The 22,477-nt window shown below is 46.0% G+C and overlaps 1 protein-coding gene across 2 annotated transcripts in view; it reads right to left on the reverse strand.

Moving 5' to 3' along the window:
- Positions 1–22,477, reverse strand: part of LOC138451498 (alpha-tectorin-like) — a 1,155,342-nt gene that overhangs the window by 655,229 nt on the left and 477,636 nt on the right. For both annotated transcript variants that reach the window (XM_069604914.1, XM_069604913.1), the window contains 2 exons: positions 22,067–22,204; positions 14,853–15,012 (listed from right to left, as the gene is read on the reverse strand). In XM_069604914.1, the coding sequence (XP_069461015.1) occupies positions 14,853–15,012; positions 22,067–22,204 (298 nt within the window). The remainder of the gene's footprint in view (positions 1–14,852; positions 15,013–22,066; positions 22,205–22,477) is intronic.

Consider the following 22,477-nt stretch of genomic DNA (forward strand, 5'->3'; position numbering starts at 1 on the left):
TCTGGACCCCATTCCCACTTGACCCCCCCCTTCAGGAGATGAATCAGGGGTCTGGTGATCTCTGCGTAGCCCTCAATGAACTTTCTGCTGTAATTAGTCAGTCCAAGGAGGCTCTTTAGTTCCCGCAGAGTTGTGGGGTCTTTCAGTTTCTGAAGTGCTTCCACTTTCTTTTCCTGGGGACAGAGGCCCTGAGGAGTAATCTCATGCCCCAAGAAATTAACACGGGTTCTACACCACTGTGCTTTCTGAAAGGAAAGTTTTGCTCCGGCGGCCCTCAACTGTGTCAGAACATAACGGATCTCCGCTATGTGTTCCTCCACAGATGAACTTTTGATGAGGACATCATCTACATAAGCCAGGTTACCCCTCGCACCCAGGTCGGGCATGGCCTTATGTAGGAAAATGTTGAATTCATTGCCGGAGTTGAGATATCCGAAGGGAGTCCGGGTCCATGTGTACTGCTGGCCCCCAAAGGTAAAAGCCAGTTTGTATTGGTCCTCCCTGCTGACAGGCACGGTCCAGTATCCATTGGTCAGGTCTATTGCAGTGAATACCTGTGACCCCTGAATCTGGGCCAGCCCTTGGTCAATGTAGGGCAGAGGCCATCGGGAAGTATGGACCCGTTTGTTGAGCTCCCTAAGGTCGGCGCAGAGTCTCCACTGGCCGTTTGGCTTCAATATTCCCAGCACCGGATTATTGAAGGTGCTGTGGACGGGACGGATTATTCCCCGGGACTCAAGGTCCTTAATTATTTCGGTAAGGGACTCCATTGATGCGAGAGGCAAGCGATATTGCTTCACAAACACAGGAGTCATGCCAGGGTCTGTGGGGATTGTCGTTGTGTGGATGTCAGTGCGACCACAGTCATATGAGTCTACCGCAAAGAGATCTTGGAAATCCAAGAAAACTTGTTTCAACTTTTGCTTTTGTTCCAGAGTCACACAGGCATCAGCTAGGTTGACTCTCTCTTCCACCATCTGCCTGAAGCCTGGAAAGACTTCTGGTTTGGCTATCTCCGCGGCCTCCTCCAGCTGGGTGGAGAAGTCCCTGGTCAGAGTGCTGATTTGGACCGGAGGCTTCAGGTGGGCAAGGCAGCCTTCATGAACCTGGAAAATCACCTCATCCCTCCTGAATTCACAAGTCACATCTTCCTTACCATAAGGGCAGGAAGTGTACACCAGGAAGTTCCCCCCATGCCGGGTAAAAATCCTGTCTGGTGTTGTATTGTCCTCACTGTCACTGTCAAAGCAGTCCTTGGGGATTGGCCCTAACAGTTCATTTACTAAGTCGATGGAAAAATGTCGGTCATCAACCGCCATTCCAATAATGGTGCCTGCGGCTAGAGTAATACTCTTTAAGTCGCTGTTATCCACCTCTATTGGAATGGTGTCATGTTCTATGTTGACTAATGGAGTTGGGTTTACCCCCAACCCTTGCTGTTGGAGAGAAGCATTTAGATGTATGTAAGCATCAGGGTTTTTCAACTCTTGTCCCCTTTTAACTTTCACTTCCAGGGAGAATTGTCGGGTCCTTTCTGGGATGGTGACTTCCTCTTTAACCTGAATTTCAACTGCATAAGGTAGCAATTGAGCTGACCTAAATGCTTTTTCTGGATCATCAAAGCCCATGGGATTATCCGCTAATCGGGACCAAGCTTTGAAGTTTATTAGGTCCAAACTAATGGCAAAGCGATTGAGAATGTCACTGCCTAAGTAAAAGGCGGCAGGGACGTCTCGCACGACCCAACAATTGTGGACTATGCTCTTGTTGCCAATGGAGATTTTGAGCATACACCTGCTTGGCAGGAGATGTTTGGAATTAGGTGCTTCCAGGTCCATTTCCCATTTGTCTATCAGTTTGAAGGTGGGAATGGCTGGATCTTTTGGGAGTTGGCGAAACATGGCTTCGCTGATGAAGCTCTTACCGTTGTTCACACACACTCGAGCGAGAACAGAGTCCTTCCCATCATTTAACTGAACAGGGATGAACAACTGCTCTCCAATTTGCTGAATATCAGCCAGGCTCTGAGCTGATTTCACATCTTTCTGGACTATAGGAGTGGGAGTTTCAGATTGTGGATTGGTATAGAATTTCAGAGTGTTTCCTTCCAGCGTGGAATACCACCTTAAACTGGAAGGAAGGTTGATTTTCAGAAATAGAGAGGACCCTCCATCACCAGTCTGTTGTCCTACTGCTATTACTGTCACGTCTGGAATTTGGTTGTTCTGGAAGTGGAATTCTACTTGGTCAGATTTTTGTTCAACCATGTGGCAGGTGCCGTTTAAACTAACATGGTTAACACTCTGTTTTAATTTTATTGGTCGGCTAGTCTGGGTCCAGAGGACCTTGTTTACACAATCTATTAGCGGTGACAACCTTCTCAGGAGGTCATTCCCTAGTAAACAAGGGGTGCCCTCCGGGGTCACAACTATGACCGGGTGTTTCAACTTATGTCGCCCAATTTTAATGTCCAAGTCTGCAGTCCCCTCAACGGGAATTTCCTTCCCGTCAAAGTTCTGTAGTTGTCCCGGAAGAGAGGTGAGAGGAATTTGGTAATTCTCTCCCCTTCCTGCATTCAGTTCGTCAAAGGCCCTTCTGGACAGAAGGGTAGCTTGAGATCCAGTGTCCACCAGTGCCGAGATTGTACCCTGCCCCTGTACTTGTACCGGGGCATAATATCTTCCCTCCTTCTCCTCAAGGGGGCACAGGTAATGTACATTTTTGGACAACTGGTGGGCTAACTTTCTGGTTTTGGACATTGCTAGCGAAGAGATTTGGGCAGAATTCTGTGGAGAGTCTTGGGAATCTGAAAGAAAAATTTGGCAACTGGAGATCAGAGCCATTGTGGGTTCCCCTGGTTTCAGTTCTGGGCCGCCCCCCCTTTTTGGAGGCAGTCCCCAGTATGGGTTTGAACCCGGGGATTTTCTTGCTGTTGGTTCTGGGATGAGAAGGTGGGCGGCGGTAGCTCAGTCTCCACATATCCCCAGTCTGGATTTGCATTCCTAGGGACCCATTTTTCTTTGGGAGGAGTTCCCCCCTCTCTGAAGGAGAAGATCCTTTTCTCAGGATCCTCTGAGGATCCCTCTCCCTCAAATTGGAAGATCTGTACCTCCTCCTCAAACTGAGTCTGTTTGGGTCTTTCGTTTCTCCTACCCCCCCTCTGCTCCTTAGGAGGCAGACTTTCCGGGGCAAGAGATTTTGTTTCCGGTTCCTGGGTTTCCAGGGGCTGTTTACAAGTGAGGAAGGAAGCTTCCTCCAAGGCTTTACACCCCCCTTCCCTTTGTGGCTCCTCCCTGGGAACCGGTGAGTTATCGGGGTGCTGCCCCCGTCATTGTTCTGGAGCACCAGGTCCAGAGTTGGGTACGTTCTGCGCGGGCATGCCGATCTGAGGGTTCTGCTGAGCCCTCAGTATGTGACCCATATCCCGCGCCATGTTTTGAACCTGGCGCTCTAACTGGGAAACCCGCTCAGGCTGATACGGGGCCCTGTTTTCTCCCCTGGGCTGATCCCGGGAAGGGTAGCTGTCCCTCCTCTGGTAGTACCCCTGGTTGGGAAGATTTGGGTACCCCTCCACCCTTGGCCTCCCCTCTCCCGGATTCAGTGGTCTGGGCTCAGGGAATTGGGGAAAGAAGGATGGATGGTTTTGGGGCTGAAAGTCGGGTGGATATCTGGGGAAAAAGTTCTGCCCAGGGTTTGGTAAATTTCTGCCCTCCTGTGGGAAGTTTGGAGGGAAGTTCCCTGGGTTAGGTGCTTGGCTGGATCCCCCCCCTTGGGCTGGAGGAGTCCACACATAACCCAGGATGGGTCGATTTCCCTTGTAACGGGGACTTACATAATCAGGAGAGCGAGGGACCCCATTTGTGGGGCTGCCTCCTTGGCTCCCTGTCTGTGACTGACCCGAGGACCTCCTGGGCCTAGCATTATTAGGTGCAGGTAGGTTTTTAGGCCCCCCCATCTCCAAATCCAAAACGGGGGTGACCTTTACCTCTGCCACCTTGGCAGCAGCAGGGGTGCTGTTGGCTTTGGGGTTTTTCTGGGCATTACTTTTGCTATCTACCGGTTTCTGCACCTCATAGATCCGGCTAGCCTGTTCAATGACCCAGTCTAAGGATCTTTTCTCGTGAAAATCCCTCACGAGCTGGGTCATGATGTATTTGGGCAAGGCATGAAAAAATGTATTAACGAATTCTCGACTGTCTGTGCGCACCCTTCTGGTGGTCTGCGCAAAAGCACGCTTTAACTCCTGCACAAATTCTTGTGGGGCCTGATCCTCCCCACATTGCAAATTGTAGGCTGCCTTGCGAGCCTCTTGAGGATTTCTGTGAACAGAAAAATGTTTCAAGATGGCCGCCTTATAGGTGGACCATCTTAAATGATTTTGGTCCTCCAGCCCCGCAAAGAAACTGGAGTATTCCGGGGAGAAGGTCCACTTTACATATTGAATACAGCTTTGGCTGTCCTTCAAATGGAAAGTCTCCATCATTTGCTCAAACAACTCTAAGTGCTCCCAAACAGAATACTTAGCGTTCTTATGGTAAGGCGTGATGACGCTCCTGATCGCCTTAATCTGCTTTAAGGGGTCCTTAAGCAAGGCCCTTTTTGCCTTATTGGCCTTTTTGGTTCGGGTAACCCTTGTCCATTCGTCCTCGGATTCAGAGGCACTGCTCCCAGAGGTTCCCGTCTGTTCTTCCAGGTTTTCCCGGATTCTGCGAGCCTGGGAATGGCTGGCAGAATGTGGGGACCTGGTCTCCTGTGTCCTGCGCAGTTCAGAGGAGTCTTCAGATTCCTCCTTGCTGCCAGGATTTGATGGGTACCCCCCCCACTGACCTAACTGGGCAGAGGTTTTCAGGATGCCCTTAATGGGCCTATTCTCCCGGGGTTCCCCACTGAACTGTACTGTACTTGGGTGCTCATACCCGGATGCCCACCCCTCCATTCCTGGGTGGTACTGGCCTATGAGCCCCATGCTTCTGGCTGGATAGTAATCTGCCATCCCTGTGGTCCTGTGCTCACGTGCGCCAGGGGACATGGGGGTGGCAGAGTCCAGGGACTGAGAGGTATGAGGGCCTCTGGTACTAGGGCTCCTGAGGTTATGCTCCGGAGTTTCCATTTCCCAGCGAACCTCATCTCTATCCGCCCCTGCTCCCTGTTGCAATGCAAGAGCCTGCATTTGTGCTTTCAGTTCCTCTGTTAAGGCCTTACTCGACTCTATCAGTCTCTCCTGCATCGCTACCTGTTGTTGGAGCCTATCATTGTGTTGGCAGAGAGCCTCATTCTCTCTCTGTGCTTCCTGATTGGTCCTGGAGTACTGGGCCAGTCTTTGCTGCAGGAGGGTTACCTCCTGGGCAATGTCCCTATTGGCCTGCTCCTTTCTTGCCAGAGCCTCTTCCACCCTCCTGGTGTGCTCTAACAAGTTCTGGTTTTCTTTTTGGAGGTCACCCAGCCCCTGGAGGGACAGGTGATTTTCTTCCATTTTCCTTTTTAAATGGCAGACTTCCTGGCCTATGGCGTCTCTTTCCTGACTAAGAGCCTGCATTTGTGCCGCCAGGTCGTCCCTCTGCCTTTGGAAGGTACCAGCTTTCTGGCGCTCCTGGTCAAACTCTGTCTGGGTATCCAGGTCTTTCAAAATCAGTTTATTGCTCTCTGCCTTCTCTCTATCTAGGTGGCTTTGCAGGGTGACTACCTGCTCAGCACATGCCCTATTGAAGTCTAGCTGTTGCTCCAGCTTTTTCTGGCTTTGCAGTAGGGAGTCCAAACCTTCTTGGTGTTCCTTCTGCAAGGCCAGAAATCTGGTATCCTGTTCTGACTTTTCCTTTTGCAGCACATCCATATCCTCCTTCATTTTAGTGATGTACAGTCTGCTGTCATTTTCTGACTCCTGGCTCCTCTGCAGCCTCTGCTCAGAAGAGACCAGGTCAGATTGGACCTTCTCTAACACCATCTGTTGCCTATTTGCCAGATTTTGGCTTTCAGCACATCTATCCTGCATGTCTCCCATATATAGATACAGGTATGCTGCTATCCTGGCAATCTTATTGTGTTTCTCTTTGGCTTTAGGAGCCATATATAGTTCACTCAGGGCCACATGTAATGGACCCTGATCTCTCCATAAGTCTGACCCTGTTTCAGTGACCTGTCGCGTGATGGCCTGCAACCAGGCATCCTGGCCCTGCTCAGCCCATTCACCTCTCACAAATAGTTTATGTAAGAAGTGCTCTCTGGCTATTTTCATATCTACCAGGGTCGTCATTCTAGAGATTGGTCTCTGTCCTGACTTACAGCAGTTAGTGTTTTATTTTTGCAGAACAGAACTTTTCTTGGAGTGTCCCTTTTGAGGAATGCTTCACAGCGTAATGCAGCGTGGTGATCCGACCGGATGTATGTATCCCGTCAGTTAGCACACTGTATTAAGCTGCACAAGTGGTAATCTAACCCAGACGTCCGGCACGAGCCCCCAATTTGTAAGAGGATTCAATTCAACACTACAGCTAAGTCAACGCCTAGTCTATAATACTGAATGAAAACCCTTATTGATATATCTTTATGTCCAGTTCATGCGTTCTGGATGACTACCCCTATATAACACCCCTCTCTTGGAATCCCCCTGACCCCACTGAGCCAAGAAGTAGTTCTGTTTTGCAAGTTAAAAGGTTTATTTGATAATTTAAAATATATATATATCACACTTTATAATAAATTAATAATTGAATATCACACTTAATCTGATATGATAAAGATTAACAACGGAGAATCTGGCACTAGCACACTTCTTTATAATCACTAATGAGTTGACATGAAATGGATGAGATAGCACACTGGTAAATAGGAACAAAAGTATAATGTGGTAGAGAATGCTTTATAGGGTTCAAGGAAATGCAAGGTTGAATGAATGAAATGCAGTATAGAAAATACTCAATATGACTTCAACCAAACAATGTAATCACTTTTCTCTGGCTATTCACTCCCCCCCTTGATGCAATGCAAGGAAATGGAAGGAAGCACACAGTTCTCAGAAATGCAATCAACTGTAATTCAGTTCACCCCAGCAAGCTTAAAGAAAACAGATAGGAGTTTTGAAAACACAGGCCCAAATGCTTTTATATGTGTTAGCAATGGATGAGAAATATGCTGGAAATGCTGTTAATTCCCTTTCAGAGGTTCAGGGTGAGTGGTATCTAGTTAATATTAGTCCCGGCTCACACTAGCAATGATGCAGGGATAGTTAGCAGGTTAAACGAATTTCTGGCAAATGGAAGGCAAGCAGCAGCTGATTTTACATGTGGAGAAATTTGCAAATCGCGGTAAAATTCGCAGATGCGTGTTCCGCAATTGCGGTAAAACTATAAGGGGTAGGAATGTGGTTCTTGGTGCGATTAAAAGCTAAGATTCTCAGCTTTTAGATGGAAGTTACTGCAAGTCTCTAGCACAAACGGTTGCGAAGATATGAGTGATTAAATAACGGTTGTTTTTCAGATTTGAAATTTTAAAGTTCAAAAAGACACGTGCAGCTTGCAACTAGAAAATGACAAGTGACAGCTTTGCAAATGGCAGGTGACAGTTAGGAGACAGTTCTACTTAGATTAAACTAGATTGAATTATATTACTTTAACTAGAGATTGGTTCTGCACAGTTTTCTAGGTACTCACACTATATTCTTGAGTGAAATGGGCCTCGCCATGGATCTGGTCAGGTTTTAGACTCGCCTCTGGTCTCTGCACTTCACAGTGATCTGGGTCTGCTCTCTCTGGTTCTGAAGATTGAGGGATGTAAAGTCTGGATCTTTCTGCACAGCTTTCTCTGGAGATTGATGGAGGTAAAGTATGGATTTTTCCGGCAGAGCTTCCAGCGGCAGATGGATTTGAAAGTCCCTATCTGTCCTGTCTGTCTGCTTTTATGTGTTTAGAATGTGGGTGTGTTCTAGCATCACTGACCCTACCTCTCTCTCAGCTTCTAATTGGTCAAACTTCCATTTCTCATTTGATTGGGTAAGGAACTGTGAGTCAGAGGGATGTCATTTTATGGCTTGCAGATAGGACACTCCTCTGTCAGATTGCACACATTCTATATTTGATAATAAAAGACATATTTCACAGTTACACAGTTGCTTTAAATTACATATACATGGTGTGGCTGAATTTAGCCATGTCTCTGTCCAAATCTGCTGTTTCTAAGAGCTTGCATTCAGAAATGGCACATAATTGACTTTTTAACTGATTTTTCAATTTCTGACATTGACCCAACTTTACATACATGTGCGCAGGGAGTATGGACATTAACTGATGAAGTTTCAGATTTTTAACATGCATACATTTAGAGTAATATCCACTTTTCCGCTAAAACCCCCCTGAACATACCACCGGTTCTAAAAACCTCTTAAACTGTGGGCAGAAAAATCACAAGAATTATGGTATCATTTATAAAATTTTCACATGTCCGCTCTATGAATGATCCATCTTTTTAAAGTTATGTTCTGGCTCCAAAGGGGTGTGGTTTCCTCTCAGCCCAAGGTAGAAATACTGGTTTATCCAGTTCTGCCAAGCCAGCTTGCTCTCACAGGCAGTGCCCCTCCCAGCTTCTGCCAAGAGGAAGCTACATTTTACGACGGCTGTAATAAAACCTTTGCCTGAGTCAGGAGAGGCTTTGTTCAGAGCTCCTGTAGAGCACAGGTAATTCAATTATCAGATAGATGGCATATCCTTAGTGTTGCCAGCAAAAGGCAGATAGCCTGGGAACACAGTTGTGACTCAAGTTTCACTCCTGATGGGGGTAGCTGTCAAGCAAAATCAAGTTCCTTAAACCAGACTTTCAGCTAACTGTCATGTTTTTTTTTTGTTTCTTTTTAAATTAACTTGCAATTTTACACATGCAGCTAGAATGCTGATTCTAAGTGCAAAACTATGACATTTCAACAGTTACAAAGGCATGTGACACCAAACATAGGTCACTCATTTAATCTAAACATTTTCGATTTTAGTGTCTTTAAATCCAGTGCAACTTAAACTGCTGACTCCATAGCTCAGCCAGTTTTGTTATAAGCATTGTTCTGGGCTCTTCATTTCCCAGATTTTGTAGGCACACAACACTCCATTCTACCAAATGTCTGCTGGTGTCCAGTGAGTTTTTAGATGTGTTGCAATGTTTAAAATAGACAGTTTGAGCCTGCCTTCAGAGAAACACAGGGTGGTTTTAAACTGCCGGCTTTTGGATAGTGGTGAGTACTGGTACTGCACCCATTTTTGGGATTTAAGAAAATGAATTCCCAACAATTCTAGGTTGCATTTGGCAATCAGCATTGCCATTCCCAATGGTTTCAGACTACTGTGCGGGTAGTCCAATGGTGGTTTTAGGCGCTTTGAAGCTAACCGGCGCTACTGTTTTTCCTTTGGCAACCCATTTCCCTCATGGCAACCCGGCCTTTCATTCTCGCACTGGTGGGTGGCAAGTGAGGCAACCATTTTGGTGTGCGCACAAACTGCGCAGCTTTCCTGGATTTCGGCGCACATGTGGGTTTTCCGCCATCTTGAATTTTCTAAGCCCACAGCACCAAATGTTGTGGCATGATAGCTTAAACGTGGGTCAGGACACCCAACAGCCCCACCCGACCTGCTGAAGCACCAAAACCGTGTCTTCAAAAGGCCAAATGTCTGCTCAATTACCACACGGGTACGGGTATGTGCACGATTGTATTCCTCTTTGTGCCTGTTCTGTGGGTTCCGTACAGGGGTAAGGAGCCACCTCTTCAAGGGATAGCCAGCATCACCTGCATGGGTGCAACAATGGGTATGTGTAAGTGATTACATCAAGTGGAACCAGTACATATTACACAAGTCAATTTAGCATTGTGAATGACATACACAAATATCTACATGCATGGAGGTAATCAAAGTAACTGCAATGTGGGAAGGTGATGTAGTCCTTGCAAGTGTACATACACTGTACATGCCTACGCCAGTTATTGCCATGTGCTAGGTGAGGTCCAGTCATTCGTGTCCTTTGGTCCTGGCACTATTTGAACCACACTGCTAGTGAACTGTCATTCCAAACTTGATGTCCCCATGCTGGCATGCGGCACTTCTGTTGTGGTGTACGGGTGTGAATCAGTATAATGGCTACAGGTGATCCCTTTGTATGCGCTCAAGGTCGCATTTCCGGTGTGATGCTGTTCAGCGTACATTTCCATTGTCCATATTGGCTGCATGTTGCTACATTGTGTTGCAGAGGGTACGGTCTGATGAAGTGCTTTCATTGTTGTGCAGCTTACTTATTGCATGTGGTTTTCATGTGTCAGGTGCAGTCTGGGCTGCCTTGGGGGACAGTGGTGTATTTCTGTATGGGCATTCTTTATCCTGTCAACTAATCACACCCAGTTGGAGTATGCATCCCCCCCAAATCACACCCAGTTGGAGTATGCATCTCTCCCACCCAATCACACCCAGTTGGAGTATGCATCTCCCCTCCCCCCAGTCACACCCAGTTGGAGTATGCATCTCTCCCCCCCAATCACAACCAGTTGGAGTATGCATCTCCCTACCCCAATCACACCCATTTGTAGTATGCATCTCCCCCCCAATCATACCCAGTTGGAGTATGCATCTCCCCCCCCCCAATCACACCCATTTGGAGTATGCATCTCTCCCCCCCAATCACACTCATATGGAGTATACATCTCCCCCCTAAATCTACTTCCCACATCACACTGCCATGTGCTTGCCATGCTACTCACCAAGTAGACACAAACGTTGTCCAGCATGTTGCTCCATGTAGCGTGGTATCGTTGAGTTCTGCAGGACCATTGAATCATGAGTTGATCCGGGATATCGGGCACAACAATGTGTGGTGATCTTGTTAGAGTTACATACCATTTGGAAGTTGATGGAGTGGTATTGCTTTCTGTTTTGGTAGACTGCCTCATTGGCATGTGGGACCACCAATTCCACATGGGTACAGTCGATGGCCCCGATGCAACTTGGGATGCCTGCCAGTGAATGGAAGCCAACTTTGGTGTTGGAGATCTCCTGAGCAGTCCGTGGCAAGGATATGTGTTCACTTGTGTGCTTCAGGAGGGCATCGAGCACCTGGTTCAGCGTGCGTGAGAATACTGGTTGTGATATGACATGCATCTGCCCTACCGTATGCTGGTAGGTGCCTGTGGCCAGGAAGTGGAGCACAGTAACCACCTTCAGTAAAGGGGGGATGGCAGTACGGATGTCTATGAGGCTGACAATGTCGTTGTGTATCATGTCCACGATGGTGGTGATGGTATCCCGGTCCAGACGGTACAGGGTGTGTTTCTGCTCACGGGTTAGGTTGAATGGACTGGCTCTGATCCTGGGGATTGGTGGCTGCCTCTGTGGTACAACTAGCTGGACTGGTGGGGCTTGCTGGGCCTTTCTCGCCCTCCTCCTTCTCCTGCGTCTCCTCTGTGCTGCCTGTAGTTGTTGCTGTTGCAATACAATCATGTCCTCCAGCCCATGTAATGCTGCTAGTATTGGAATCATTTTGGTCTGTGAATGGGTGTGGGAGTGGTGTGAAGTGCTCCTTTTGTGCTGGCCCACTCTCCATTGCCTCCACCTGTGCTGATTGTGTGCACCTGTGGCAGTTGGGAACACTGCACATGGCCCTTTACGGGTGGTTCGCGATGCCGATATTTCCGCCATGCCGCTATGGGCTTTTTGGGCCTGCTCCATGCCGCTATTTGCATGTCCGCATGACTTGTGATGGACTCCTGTTTCCGCCATGCCGCTATTGCTGCCATGAGGGGTAGCTCGACCGTGGCGCTATTAGAGGCACCGTTCTTAGCGGTGCCGCTAATAGCGGGTAGGCGGGTTGTAATTGGTAGGAGCGGTTAGCGATGCCGGTAATCCTTTACCAGCATTGTTTTTCCCTTACCGCCTACCATGTAATGAGGCCCTATGTCATGAATAGAACATACATTCCAGATGGCCAGCGCAAGTATACAACGGTTCTGCAGTTCCGCCCCCATGGGCAAATGGTCACTCAAAGAGCCCATGCACAACGCACGTATCAATTGACATCTTTCGATAAGCAAAAGAGAACTCATCTAAAAAAGTTAACGTGTGACGTATTCGAAGCATGTATCACTCTAAGCAGATCGTGTGTAGCTGCTTCCGGCATACGCACGGTTGTATATGTGTAATTGAGGCGCAATTTATGTACGATTTTTTTCTTTTATCCAATGGTTAATGATTGTGTTTTGAAAGGATCACCTGTTATGCTTTCCTTCCATAACGAAGGCCCGGACTAAGAGTGTGCCCTGGGATGCCCTTTCCTTATTACAGGTCAGTTTAGGCTTGCGAACTGCTTCTGCAATTAAGTGGTATATTTGGCGGGTAAACATGCACCTGAAAGGTCCATCCCTTCAGGAGCCATGGAGCCAATCTGCCCCATTTCGCTTTCACCTTATTTGACATTTATTCCCCTTTAGCAGGTGTGGGATTCTAAATGACTTGCCAAAAGGCATCCAGGAGACCTCATGGAATGCCAGGATGTAATGTTTCAGTTGAAGAGTTGGCATTGAGCCGGGCAGACAGTGGGTTTGTACTGTATCGGGGACAACACACTCAACTATAAAAGTAAAACTGCTGGAGGTAAAATGGGTCATAGAAAATGTCTGAGCCTTCACATTCGCAGCATAGAATGAGTACACCCCAATCACAATCCATCGAAGGAGGTGCTCACCACCAAAGGCATGGAGAGAGTGTCATCACGGATTAGGAAATGGGCCACATGCCTTGCCTACAGGAGCATGCGTTTGATGTTGCGTATGTACCCGGAAGCATAAGCAAGGCAGCAGACTCCCTTTTACGGTTTACTGAGAAGGAAGAAACAGAAACAAGAATGGAGGATGATCTGGTCATAACTTGTGGTTGTGAGCAGAGAAGAGATAGGGGCAGTGTCATAAGAGGGGTCAAAGTGCTTGCAAAGAACAAGGATGGTCTAACTAACAATCAGTGCAACTGAACGTCACTCAGTGAATTAGGGTCTGAAGAAATGTGGGCATTCTGAGATTAAATGTATGCAGAGGGGGTGACTAGCCAAGAACGTAGACAGGATAATAACACCACAAGGTACATGACATAGGATCATATCTCCAGACCATGAAGAGCATCAAGGTGTAAGTAAAACCAAGCAATGCATTAGAAGTAACTACTGGTGCCAGGGGTTGCATCACACATTGAGAGAGCAGTAAGGCCGTGCATAGCATTACCCATCGCCATCATATCGATTCCTAGCATTGCCTGGCTGACAGCGGGACTCGACCTAGTGTGAGCCATCTGCATTGACACCCCCATTTATTGGGTAATACTGATTGACCCACACTCACGCAGTTTAGAGGCAGGGGTAACCATTTCGAGTAGTAAGCTACTAGCCAGGCATAACATTCACATTAAGTCTGAGGTCCTCATACAGGTATCATACGCAAGCAATGTATGCCCAGGGACAGTGCAGCTAACTGTTCAGAAAGGAAGGCTATCCCATCATCCTACTCCCTGACAATAGGGTGCAATTTAAGTCTGAAGAAATTCGCAAATCCTTAAGGTACTGTGGGATTGAGCACCACAAGAACTTGCTATATCGTCCCCAGACAATAGGACAGTTGAAAGATTCAAAAGAGTTATCCAGGGACATCATTTGGGACATCATTTCACCAAAATGCTAGGGGTAGTGGAAGTGACATCACATGACCCTTGACCTCTGATGACATCACAGGAAGTTATGTCATGTGACCCACCCCAAAGTGACATCACGGGAAGCAATGGAACACAACCTTTTACCCCTTGACAAAACAGTAAGTGGAATCAGATAGCGTTTGTTCCTAATTATACTATGAAAATAATGCTTACAATATTGTTGTAACGTGATACACATTTCATTCAAGAATGAATCACCATATGTATCGACAGAAAAAAACATGCTATAACTGCAACTTGCAAAAAGCAAAACACATAGTCCGAAATGGATGCTTATTCTACTCTAAATGCTAAATGCTTTTTGGAGTATTCTGTCTGCATTGTGAATTTGAGGTGTTTAAGAACAGTCTACCTGAAGTGCACCTGAAATAAACCTTTAATGAGTCTAGCAATTAGTGTTTAGAATTCCAGAAAGACAAATTATTTGTTATTCCTATTTTTTCTTATTTAGGGTCACTGCTCAAAGTGTTACACTTGTGGAACCCCCTGTTGTATTAAGAAGTTTGAACAAGAAAGCCAGCCACTCTAGAAACAAAGAGCCACAGCCCAGGATTTTCAATTTGTAAATAAATAAATAAATAACTTTTTATTTTTTAGAGGTAGCAAGGGAGACCTCAGGTTCGCAGGGGAGACCCCTGGCGATCCCTAAGTTAAGTCCCTGGAGTTATCAAGGATAGCATTCCACAAGCTATAGCTGGGGGAAGAGATTGGAAGCTTTCAGTTGGAGAAACAGCCAGTGGGATTGTACCATATATCTAATAAACCTGTTTGCTTACCTTGTCCTGGGAGGCTAGCTCAGGGGCAACATCCTCGCATTGGAAGCAAGACGACATGGAGCACCACAGTTTTGTTCGCTGGGTCCGCACTTAGAAACCGCTGTGTATTAAGCGCATTATAAATAACCTATCATATCATATCACATCGGACTTTATGCTAGAAGCAGGCTTCCTATTTCTCCATTGTGCATGCACAACTCTTGCCCACAAGGCATTCTGGTACAAGCACACCATGTAACGGCACGTAGCCTGGACCATTACATTACCATTGATATTTATTGTAAAAACAAAACTATTTAAGGCACCACCAACATACGGTCAGGCATTCAATAGTGATCATTTATTAAAAGCAGCACATACTTACTATTGTGTATGCATCCGTTAGGCAAAAAGAGGTAATCTACACGAAAAATCCAACGACCCGGAGTGCCTACGTTACTTGTCGATCCAATGTGCAAGATATCATCTGACATAGAGCCTGGAATGTTGTAGTACTGATTACTAGCTCCGCCATTCAGGCCAGCCTAAAGGGACGGATTGAGATCAAAACAACACATACATAAATATATCTTAAAATGTGAGCGCAGAATGCAACTATTTGTACTAAGACTAACTGTGTGCTATTTCTAGTCTGTTATGAGCAGAGTTCCTAATAATATCTATTTGCTAAATTTCCTGATTGCAGGGTGGGAAATTGTCAGAACATTTCTTTCGAAGATCCCTGAAGCGTTAGCAATAACCTGTTCTCCAGGCGTGTCCTCGCTGATACCCCAGAATTCCATGAGTAGAATTCTCCACATTACCAGCAAGATAGCTAACATTAGATCTATTGCTGTATCCAACAATAGGGAATATGTTTGTGAAGTCTCTAGAATTTCATTGAAAACATGTCAAAATAAATTATTAACTCAAGATTAATTCTTCTATATCTGTATACGCGAAATAAGTTGTATATTTTCATGCTATATTTACATTGTTCTTGCAATTTACTGAATACAAATGTATTAAACAATTACAAAATATTTCAGGTGTGACAGTACATGAAATAACAACTTGTCTGTTTTTAAGGGGAGAACAGAGTACACGCAGAAGGTTGTAGTATTTGAGAACAGAATTGGGAGCAGAATGTAGGGGTTGAATTCGTGAAGTGATGGATTTGTCAAAAGGAACATGTCATTTGGCAATAATCAGTGGTCTCCTCTTTACAAAATCAGCAGACAGTATTTGTGGATGTGAGCTTTGAGCACAACCAATGCTACCGAATAAAATGTCATGGAACTCTGCCTGAGAACTTGTGACCCTGCGTGTTGAGACATTACTGGAATGAGGTGCAGCACTGGGATGAGCTCCAGCAACCATTTGATCAAGAAGAGACAAGAGAATAGCCTTTTCTGCGCTGTGGTACTGGAAGCATGTGACCAGTTCAGCCTTGTCAAGCCCTGGCACAATAAGGAAGTCTGCAGGCGACTGTATGATTTCTTTTCTTTTGGGTAGTAATGCTTCATCCATGAAAGTGCAGCAGGAGTGAAACCAGAGCATTCTGTGAGATGCTGCATATTCTTTGATTGAATCATGGGGCTCACTCACAAGCAGCCAAATGCAGACTAATGTCATATGATGTTCATGATGTTGGAATGACTCTGGGCCTCATTACGAGTATGGAGGTAGCCATGCCGCTTTTACCCCCATACCGGGTACCGGGTCCGGATTCCTTGAATGGGGAAATACCGGGCGAGTCCGAACTTGGAGGGCCCGGTATTTCCCCATTCAAGGAACCCGGATCCAGTACATTCCCATTCCCATTTGAGCCCCCATAGGGCACAATGGGAAGGGGGAGGATGCTAACAATGGGCCCGTTAATGACAGGCCCGTTGTTAGCATCCTGGTCTGCTCGCGGGACCCGCTAAGGACACCTGGTTTCACCAGACGTCCTTAGCGGGTCCCACGAGCAGACCACGTAATGAGGCGGTAGAGGGTTAACGGGGCCGGCAGCTCTACCGGCGCCGTTAACCCTCTACTGTCAGGGTCGTAATGAGGCCCTGTGTCTCTAAGGGCATTTCATGGCTACGTGACTATATACTGCAAAACTTGGATGTATCCTCCAGACTCTACAATAGTGGCTTGGTATTGTTCTAAAAAAAGGCAATCAGAGCTCCATAAGCTTTACCTTACTCGTTTACTGGCTTAACAATCTTGACCAGATTTACAGGAGAGGTCTGGGGTGGATGTAGATGCAGTATAATAATCTATCACATTAAGTACAGAGAAGTCCAGGCTGAGGTATTTTATTTATATTCTTTGGCTTTCTTAAATTCCCACATATTGGAATGCGCAGGCAAAAGTTGTTTGTGGGTCGAGTCCCCACCTCTATAGACTTAAGCCGTTAAGAGTGTGACAGGATCACTGTCATAATAGGTGCTGACTCAGCCTCATTCATGGCTTCAGCTTATCTTCTAAATCCAAAGATAGCATATCCATGCCCATTGGGATGGGATACCTTAAAGCACAATCTCTGACACTGGTTCTGAGTCATTTTAATACCGGTTTCAATTACAGGACATGTAATTGGGTTTCTTAACTGCAGTGTGGGTTTGAGTGGGTCTCCTCATAACAGTTCAGTTATTTACATCCCTTCTTTAAGAACTGGGTTCTAAATTCAAATCGTTGTTGATAAACGAAGTCACATTTTTGTCAAAAGTGTAGATGAATTGTACCTGGTAGTTTGAATCGTTTGGTTCCTTTTAGCTTCTAGACGACGGATCTTAAACCCTCTAAGCTTAAGAATTAGCTTTCCCCTGTTTTCTAGGATCTGCTGCCCACAGTGGCTTCAGGCTTCTTGGTAGTCATGGTCTTTTGGTATCATTGGCAGCCTGGAGTCTTCTGAAGAGTCCTGTTGGGCACTGGAGCAGCATAGGAGCCAAAGGAGTGCCGTTTTCTGATGCTGTAATGTGATGTAGAGGTTCTGGTCAACCAGGGATCTGGGTTTCCATGTTGCTGGCACGTGACGTGGTATGGAAGACTCTCAGCTCTGGAAACTGAAACAGCTGCCCTCTGGATGTTTAAGACATCATTGGAAGGTGGAATCCTTTTCAACACTAAGTTTGCATTATAGGAGAGGTGTTGTTAAAATGCAGCAATGCCCTTACAGGGACGACCATGATCTTCTTTGATTGCTGTAGGTCTCTGACTCTGTCAACAGTCTTAGACTTAGAAGTTTGGTCCCCCAATGTAAGTGACAAAACATCTCTATCAGGGGTTGCTCCATCAAATATCCCAGTGGTTCTGCAAAGAGACTGGCACTATTTCTGAGGTTAAAACATATTGCTTTTTCATGGATAAAGGTTCTCTCCTGGGTGAAACTCAAAAGGTCAGGTATCCAGAGTGTCTGCTTGTAAACATTCTAACAGTGCAAGTGTTTCCTTATAAAGTTCAGGTTTTGGGGTACTTCTCTGTCACACACTGTCTCATGGGCATACTTCTGTACTTCTTCCTGCTTGTCTCTGGTAGCCTGTGGTATATGATCAACTCCACTGAGCCTTGTAGTGCATGTAGACACTGCTGATATAGGTAGTAATACACCTTCTCCTACAGGTTGAGACTGAGCTAACTGGGTTTGCCAACCCAGTCTCCAAAGGCGGGCGTGAGAGGGCTCTGTCACCTCCCACTCTTAGGGTCCTCTATTCCCTCTTCACCACCTCTGTACTCCTGCTCTGGCCCTGCACCTCCTTGCTACAATGCCACATGCTCATTCTTCCGCTCAATATAAACTTGAGCTCTTCAGATTGAACCCACACCCCTGCCTTGGGGCAAGCATGACTTCTAATACCTTGATGTCTAGGGCTCTGCTAGCCTCGTGATGTCCTCCTACAACATCCTACTGATGGCAGAAGCCACTTTTCTCCTATTGTCTCCAACCAACCTCCTGAAGGCTTTATCTACCTCCTCTTTAATGCTTAATTCAGGGTCCTCTTTCTGCTGAAAAATCTCCCGCTCTCATTCCCAAGAGCAGGAGATCTCTGTGCTTACTCTGCAGAGAAACAAATGTGGGATTGCTGTCTATAGCATTCTCGTTGCATGATTAATACAAGAGAGTGTGGTGTGCTCCTGATGTCTACACCGGCTTGCCCAGTGAGTGCTATATGAAAATCCAATTTGCTGCTAATGTCTGAGCAGGCTTGCTGTGCGACTGCTGGCAACATTTGTAATGTGCCTCATGTCGGACATGAGGTTTGTTACCAGTGACAACGTGATTTCTTTCTTTAGCTCTGTGGCTTTCCGTGACCACAGTGCTTACATATCTTAAAAACACAGTGTCCATGTACTCCTCTGATGAAGGAATACATAAGTTCTTCTCTTTTGGCAATGGAGGATGGTCTCTATTACTGGTTCCATATGTTTTCAGATTGTCAGAGCTGGAAGCTGTGCCTTCTCCTTAGCTGGCAACATGTGACTGGTCCAAGCTTTGAGATTGGGACTAGGTGGGAGAGGATCCTCTCCATACCACTCCTGGGTCCATCATCTAAAAGTTTGAGGAGGCACTCAGCGCCCATAGGCACACCACTAGATGTCTCCCGAGCCAGGCAGGTTCTTCAGCAGGATTCAGACATTGCCCTCGGTCCAATTTCCTCTCCCTCATGATAAATACCAACACGTAACTCATGTGGGCCATGTACATTTAGGAGGATTTAGGACTACTGAGGGGGTTACAGGCACCAATCAGATCATTTAATACATTAAAAGATTCTCGCAGCCAACAAATCAGTGGTGGCTGCAACACTCAATTTGCAGACTTCTTAGAGGTCAGGGATGTGGACTCACTCAGACTTCCAGATGCTTCAGGTATACTTATTGGAATTAGTCCTGACTCTCCTCTGGAAATCCCGGGAGGTGAACAGTGGCCATGTATAGCTCCATCATTGTTGTGCACTGCCCTTAATTGGAATGATGCTTTAATGCTGGACCTCACAATTGGATTCTAGAAGAGGGGTGGAAAGGCATATTCTCATGGCATCCATCTGTGCAGTTTTCATTACAGCCAGGGCGTTCTTTACAGCAAGTCAGGTGAGGGTACTCAGCTGTGGAAAACCAATAGTACATTGTGTAATCCATGAACAGAGGAACCTAGATTCAATGCTTGCTGAATTAATTTTTGAGCAAATCATATTGTGCTATTTGGTGATGATGACTGCATTCTTGGTGGTCATGCTGGTTACCGGAAGAAAACATTGAAAGATATTCACCCAGATTGGGGATGGCTTGGTTCATATTGAGGTGGAAACATTCTCATTCGTGAAAAGAAAAGCTTAACACCTGGCATGGACTTGATCAAAGAATGGCATTAGACTGAATACATGATCATGTATCAGCAATAAATATAGCCAATAGATGAAGCATTAGCTGAGCCAAAGTCATTGAAATGTCAGCTGAACCTGAGCTTTCCCAAGAATTGATGCATATGATTAAGGACACTATTTGGAAAGAGGAAAGACAGATGAATTGAGGAGACAAAAGATTGCTAAATCACCAGCAAGTAAACAGGTAGGGTGAAGCAATATTTTCATTTACAATCCAAACTCTCAAATGTGATAAAAAAGGTATCTGTTGGTAAAGAAGAAATTGATGCATATTCTTCAGTGCTGGGATATTTTCAGATATGAATTTAGGGCATGAGGCTCATTAAGGTCAGGACATACAATAGGCCCACCAACTGCAGACACTATTCAGCCTATGCTTCTTTTGGCACACATAGCTGCATGACTGCACACATATCAATTTGTTACTGAATGTTGCCCAGGATGGAGGAACTGAATGGCGGTTTACTGTGACTGAGGCCTGTGGTTGATAAGGGAAATTTGGAGGAAATGATAGCCAGCAATATCTTCAGACTATTATTTGTTAGAAATAAGTTATAAAGAGGGTCATTTCAGAGGAGGAATTCCCCAGGAGCATTACACAAGAGTTACCTGTAGCATCGCATATACAGAGGTACACCATTAATTCCACCGGTTTGGTTAAGTGAAATAGTAATTAATAATTAAAATAGACCATAAAGGTCACCTATGCATAAAGGTCACAAAAAACGACCAAAAGATGTTGCTGGCCACAAATAGACGGTGAAGTGGAAACTTAAGTGTGCAAAAGAATGGGCATCGTTTTATGGGTACTACCGTATACACATTTTGCATGGGGTGTTGTTGTATCCTTGCAAAGACTGCATATATTTCTAAATCGATTAAGGACATAATAGTGAACAGCACAGGCTATTGCAAGAGGGTTAGTGTCACAATAAAGGCAACTTAAGTGAGCACCAAGCCAACTCTGGTTATTCTACAAAACCCTGTTGTGTTGATTAAATACTAACAGTTGAATTCCCTTGGCTGAAAGTAGGTTCTCTAGCGGAGTGTTTTGTGTGTGTCAAAATGGGCATGGTGTGTCCAATAGAACAAGTGAAACTCATGTAGGGTTCGGGATGTCAAAGCTGGGTTGAGGGGCCATGTCAACTACCTGCTGGCGGTTACTGATATTGTACAAGGTTTTATGGCATTCTATTGAGGCAAAAATGTCAATAGAACAGATCAGAGTTGGGGCTCTATTAGGGGGTGATGTGGAGTTCTGACGAGTGTTTGCGTGGAGGGCCACTGAGCTTGAAGGATTATGACTCAGCAAAACCACGGAGGTACAGTGTAATGTTGCACTCAGAGTTGGGGGCCAGCGCTCACCCCTGTATGGATGCAGTGGTGAGAATACTCACCATCATAGTGGAGGCAGAAGTCTGGCGTTCCTGCCTTGTTCTGTTCAATTTGGGCCTCATTACGATGTTGGCGGTAACCTGCCAGTGGTACCGGCTGCATGTCGCCAACCCCATAACGCTGAATCTGCCCTGACTTCCCAGTGCCACCGGGACATTACAAGTCGCGGCAGATTTTGTAATTCCCCATTCACGTGGAGTCCAACAGGACTACGTGGGAATGTGGACTCAGAAGCACTGGCACTGACACCGACACTGACGGTGCTTCCATGACAAGTCTGCCTGCAGGGGGCATTGCACCCAGCAGCATCAGACCTGCCAGGCGCAACGGCCCCTGCAGGCAGACTCATAGTGTCGGGGTCCAGAAACAATGGTGCTGGTAAGCTTACCGGCACCCTTGTTTCGAAACCGCCACACTCGTAATGAGGCCCACTACAACTGTGGCAACCTAGGTTGAAGTTGCTCTTGAAGCAGTAGTGATTAAAATAGCTTTTATGATTTCCTGATCTTAGGGGGCATACTTCTCACACGTGTTTTTTAATTGTAGTATCCCTAGAGTTGGGAGTAGAATGTAGAAGTAGAATGGTTGCGTGTGAGGTTTCTGCAGTAGGGCAATGCCGGTGCCGGTGGCTGCTTCCATTGCCCATGACTAGTGAAGGTTGTGTCCTGGTGATCTTTAGTTAAATGCAGCACTAAATCATCAGGGGTGAAGCCATCTTTAAAATGTTCTTCTAAACATCATGTGGATTTCAGCAATAGGTTTCTGAATATGCAGGCAGAGTATGTCTCAGTGAGGTTGGAGTTCACCATGCATTTCACTGTATACACACCAGAGCTGGAGTGCCGCCCAGTCCTGTTAACCTATCTCCGCCAGCAGATGTTCCAGTTGTCCACTCCATGTGACCGTAATTGAAGATGATGAATGAGAGATTGCCATCCGTGGTAAGAGCAGCTTGGAATGTGTTCTCCTGAAATGAGAAACCACTGATCATACATTCATGCTAAACATATACCCTGGTCACTAATAAGAAACAATTAGAGGCATGTTATCTCCACAAGTTGATCTAGATAATTTGGCCCATTTAAATCAATAAATATATATTGCACATATTAGAAAAGAGAGTGGTGTGTGCTTTCTGGAGCAAAGCTTTGCAAAGAAGGGCAAAGCTATCTGGAGAAGGCTGGAGGAGGAGGTATCAGAAAGTGACTTGTGGGTATCAACAAAGCAACACCATAACAAA

This window comes from Ambystoma mexicanum, chromosome 1p (assembly GCF_040938575.1).
Source record: "Ambystoma mexicanum isolate Mex_15411 chromosome 1p, UKY_AmexF1_1, whole genome shotgun sequence".
In the NCBI taxonomy this organism is placed as follows: Eukaryota; Metazoa; Chordata; class Amphibia; order Caudata; family Ambystomatidae; genus Ambystoma; species Ambystoma mexicanum.